This window comes from Portunus trituberculatus, chromosome 31, assembly GCF_017591435.1.
Source record: "Portunus trituberculatus isolate SZX2019 chromosome 31, ASM1759143v1, whole genome shotgun sequence".
In the NCBI taxonomy this organism is placed as follows: Eukaryota; Metazoa; Arthropoda; class Malacostraca; order Decapoda; family Portunidae; genus Portunus; species Portunus trituberculatus.
The window spans coordinates 16,446,278-16,451,277 of NC_059285.1; the positions used below are offsets into that span (position 1 = coordinate 16,446,278).

The 5,000-nt window shown below is 42.2% G+C and overlaps 1 protein-coding gene across 9 annotated transcripts in view; it reads right to left on the reverse strand.

Moving 5' to 3' along the window:
• The window catches only part of LOC123511411 (kinesin-like protein KIF21A), a 132,614-nt gene that overhangs the window by 56,643 nt on the left and 70,971 nt on the right, over positions 1–5,000 (reverse strand). For all 9 annotated transcript variants that reach the window (XM_045267274.1, XM_045267270.1, XM_045267272.1 and 6 more), the window contains exon 2: positions 3,407–3,629. In XM_045267274.1, the coding sequence (XP_045123209.1) occupies positions 3,407–3,629 (223 nt within the window). The remainder of the gene's footprint in view (positions 1–3,406; positions 3,630–5,000) is intronic.

A 5,000-nucleotide genomic window follows, 5' to 3' on the forward strand; every position in this document is an offset into this window, starting at 1 on the left:
TGTGTGTGTGTGTGTGTGTGTGTGTGTGTGTGTGTGTGTGTGTGTGTGTGGAGTGTTTTTATGAAGTGGTACATTCCCTTTAGTGTGGATGAGCTCTGGTGGTAGTAGTAGTAGTAGTAGTAGTAGTAGTAGTAGTAGTAGTAGTAGTAGTAGTAGTAGTAGTAGTAGTAGTAGTAGTAGTAGTAGTAGTAGTAGACGAAGAAGAAGGAAAAGCAAAAGAAGGAAAAGGAGAAGAAGGAGAAGAAGAAGAAGAAGAAGAAGAAGAAGAAGAAGAAGAAGAAGAAGAAAGTAATGGTGGTGGTGGTGGTCATTGAGTTTATACCCCTCATTTTCCCCTCTTCCTCTTCTTTCCCATCTCCCCTTCCCGTGATCCCTTCCTCTAACCCCTTGTGTTTCCCCCCTCGTGTCCCCTTGTCCCTCTAATTCTTTCCTCCCCTCTATTCTCCCATCTCCCCTCCCTCTATCCCCTCTATTCCTCTTATTTCTATCCCCTTTCCTCCCCTCTTGTTTCCGTGACTCTCCCCTCTACCCCCTTGTCATTCCTCCCCTCGTTTTCTATCCCCTCATCTCCTGTTTCGTATACCCTCATTTTTTCTTATTTCCCCTCCTCTTGATCAGTCTCCCCTTGTCTCATCTCTATTCCCTTATCTCCCCTCGTCGTGTCTCCTTATCTCTCCTCCCCTCTATCTCCTTGTCCCCGCTCGCCTCATCCTCCACCCAAGTCTCCCCTCGTCCCTCTTCCCCTCCCTCTCCCCTCAGTCTGTCTTCTGAAGTGTATGTGGTCAAGCCATGAAAGAAAGAAAAAGTCACGTCTTGGTCAGCTATTTCTCTCTCTCTCTCTCTCTCTCTCTCTCTCTCTCTCTCTCTCTCTCTCTCTCTCTCTCTCTCTCTTCCTTGATTAACTTTCTTTTATTCATGCATTTATATTTTTCAGTTTTTTTATTTATTTTTGGTTTGCAGGACTAGTAAAGCGAGAGGGAGAGGTAGCGGGAGAGAGGGTGGTGGTGGTGGTGGTGGTGGTGGTGGTGGTGGTGGTGGTGGTGGTGGTGGTGGTGGTGGTGGTGACGGATGGTGTAGTGGTTAAATGGTTGGGTTCGTGTCACTTAAGTTCCGATAAGGCCAGCAGGGTTCGACTCTCTCTCTCTCTCTCTCTCTCTCTCTCTCTCTCTCTCTCTCTCTCTCTCTCTCAGGAAAAGGTCCACTAAAATGTCTTCTTAACCCCCTCAAAAAAAAAAAATTAAAATGAATAAATAAAATAAAACAAATAAATAGACAGAATAAACAAAAACAAAAACAACGATAAGAGTAAAAAAAAAAAATCTTGTCCTAAAATTACTCAGGAATGAAAAAAAGAATATAGAAGACAAAAGAAAAAAAAAGGAGAATAAAAAAGAAAATACAGTGCACAGAGAAAAAAAAAAGGATGCAGTGAATATATTAAACCTAATTCTTTCAGTACTACGAAGGGTTTCCACATTCATTCAGCTTACTACTTGGTGACCTTATACAGACAGCTTCAGAAACTCATGTCGGGGATTAAAATAGTGAAGACTGTGGCCATTAATCTTCTGACCTCCATAGACTCCTCCTAATGTAAAATAAAATGGTCTGATCGTACACAAATCTCGAAGGGAAATTGAGTCCCAGTACTGAAGGGGTTAAGAATGAAGAAGAATAAAAAAATGGAGAGAAAGGAGACGAGGAACAAATTAGACTAAGGAAAGAAGGAGAATATAGAACAAAGAAAATGAGGCAGAGTATAAATGAATAAAAAAAAAAAAAGGGAGAAAAGGAGACGAAGAATAAAATAATAAGACTTAAGAATAAAGAATAACAAGAAAAAAAAATAAAAAGGGGAATCTTAATATCAACAGAAAGAAAAAAAAATGAAGGGAAGAGAAACAGGATGAAAACAAGAAAGGAGAGACGGAAAGAACAACGAGGATAAGAGACGAAGTGGAAAAATAAAGAAGGATAATAAGATACAACACGAAAAAAAGAGAAGGGAGGGGAGGAAGGGGAGGGAAAGAAGCGGAAAATTTCATTAACATCTCAAAAAAGGAAAAGTTAAGAGAGGAGGGGAGAGGGGAGAGGGGAGAGGGGAGGAGGAAGGAAAAGGGAGAAGGGAAGAGCGAGAAAAAACGAGGGAGGGAGGGAAAAATACATAAAAGGAAGAAAAAAGGCATAAAATATGAAATGGACGAGAGAGAGAGAGAGAGAGAGAGAGAGAGAGAGAGAGAGAGAGAGAGAGAGAGAGAGAGAGAGAGAGAGAGAGAGAGAGAGAGAATGAGGAAGAGGAAGGCAGATATTAACGCACAGGTAACCAAAACACTAATTAAGAAATTAATCCCACACCTGGCGAGGGTAATTAGTTTGCAAGGAAAGGTGAAAGGCACGGGCTGGAAGAGAGAGAGAGAGGAAGAGGAAGAGGGAGAGGGAGAGGAAGAGGGACGAGAGGGAGAGGAGAGGGAGAGGGACGAGAGGGAGAGGGGGAGAGGGACGAGAGGGAGAGGTGAGTGATATCAAAGTGAAGAGAGAAAACCGAGAAGAAAAAGGATAGGAAGAGTAAGGAAGAAGGGAAGAGAGTGAGGGAGGAAGAAGGAGGAAGGGAGAGAGGGAAGAGTGAGGGAGGAAGCGAGTAAGAGAAAGTCAAAAGATGTAATAGGAAGAGGAAGAATGAAATTAAATAGGATAAAAACACAGAAAGAGAGAGAGAAGGATAAATGTACAAGAAAGGGAAGGATATAGAGGAGGAGGAGGAGGAGGAGGAGGAGGAGGAGGAGGAGGAGGAGGAGGAGGAGGAGGAGGAGGAGGAGGAGGAGGAGGAGAGAAGAAGAAGAAGAAGAAGAAGAAGAAGAAGAAGAAGAAGAAGAAGAAGAAGAAGAAGAAGAAGAAGAAGAAGAAGAAGAAGAAGAAGAAGAAGAAGAAGAAGAAGGAGAAAAAGAAGGAGAAGAAGGAGGAGGAATACCTAGGAAAGACGAGTGACAAGAGGCCTTGCGACCTATGACGAGGTCACGCGTTTACTATACTACATCTACAGAAGCTACATACTTTGTAGGAGGCAAGGATGGAGGAGAAGAAGAAGAAGAAGAAGAAGAAGAAGAAGAAGAAGAAGAAGAAGAAGAAGAAGAAGAAGAAGAAGAAAGAGGAGAAAGGAGAAAACAAAATGATGAAAACAAGGAAAGATATGAAGAAAGGCGACAAGGAAGAGGAAGAGAAAGAAGAGTACAAGGAGAAGAAGAAACAGAAAAAAAGAACAAGAACAAAAAGAACAACAACAAATACAAAAACAACAACAACAACAACAAACAACACACCAAACACCCTGATATCACCACCCACACACCCACCCTACCTATTCCCCTCCTCACCCTCCTACCCCCCATCCCACCCTTCCCAAACTCACCTGTCCATAAGCAAGAACGGTAGCATTGTAGCCCTCGAAGCAGCCCTCCACCAGGCCCTCCACGCAGGAATCGTACACTTCGCTCTGTCCCACCGGCTGGTCAAACACGTAGTCGTAGGTGAAGGCCTTGTCGGAGCCCAGCCACACCTGCGGTTCACCTGGCGTCACGCTGGTACACACGCGGCACATCTCGATCAGCTCCCGGGCGATCTGAGGCCGAATCCTGAGAGAGGCGAAGGAGAAAGAGAAGGGTTAGTTTGTGGTAGGGGTAGTAGTGGTGGGGATGGGGATGGGGATGGGGGTGTGGGTGTGGGTTGGTGAGGGGTTTGTTGTTGTTGTTGTTGTTCGTAATGTTTGTTTTTTTTTTAAGTTTGCTTTTTGTTTAGTTTTCGTTTTTTTTTTTTTTGTGGTGGTGGTGGTGGTAAGGGTTTGGTAGTAGTAGTAGTAGTAGTAGTAGTAGTAGTAGTAGTAGTAGTAGTAGTAGTAGTAGTAAAATAATAATAATAATAATAATAATAATAATAATAATAATAATAATAATAATAATAATAATAATAATAATAATAATAATAACAATAATAATAATAATAATAACAATAATATCTATACAACAATCTGAAATCATACGAGTATAAAGAGTCAGTTACTCTCTCTCTCTCTCTCTCTCTCTCTCTCTCTCTCTCTCTCTCTCTCTCTCTCTCTCTCTCTCAAAAGACCTCAGAAGAATTGTTTATTGTTTTGTGAGAGAGAGAGAGAGAGAGAGAGAGAGAGAGAGAGAGAGAGAGAGAGAGAGAGAGAGAGAGAGAGAGAGAGAGAAATGTCACAGGGGAAATAAGCGAGGGGAAAAAGTGAGGGGATGTATCATGGAGGTATTGACTGATTAATTACTGCCTGCCTGACTGCCTGACTGACTGCTTGCCTGACTGACTGCTTGCCTGACTGACTGCTTGCCTGACTGAGTGACTGATTAACCGGCTGACTGATTAGCTTATCTTGTTTTATTCAGTCTATCCTTTTAACATGATTGATTAACTGACTAACTGGCTAACGTGTAATCTGTCTTCCTTCTTTCTAACCTGACTGACTGACTGAACTGACCAACTACTGACTGACTGACTGACTGACTTCCTGACTATAATCTAACCTGACTGACTGACTGACTGACTGACTGACTGACTGACTGACTGACCAACCAACTTGAATATCTTTTTTTTCCATCCTCCTCACGTGACTGAATGAATAACCTAACCTAACCTAACCTAACCAAACCTGACCTGACCTGACCCAAGTTAACAAAACCTAACCCAATCCAACCCAACCTAACCCAAAAATTCTCTTCACCATCACATTAAAAAAAAAAGGAAAAACAAAAAAGTGAAAGGTGTGTAGGGGAGACGAAAAGAAGAAAGAGAAGAGAGAGAAGGAGATAGAGATAGAGAGAAAAGAGGATCGTTCAAGGATGAGGGAGCATGAAGAGAGGAGATAATGACCCTTGAGGAAATGAAAGGGAGAGTTTAAAGAAGAGAGGAACAAGGAGAGAAAGTGAGAGTGAGTGAATGGAGGATACTAATAAAGGAGATGAAAGAAAATAAGG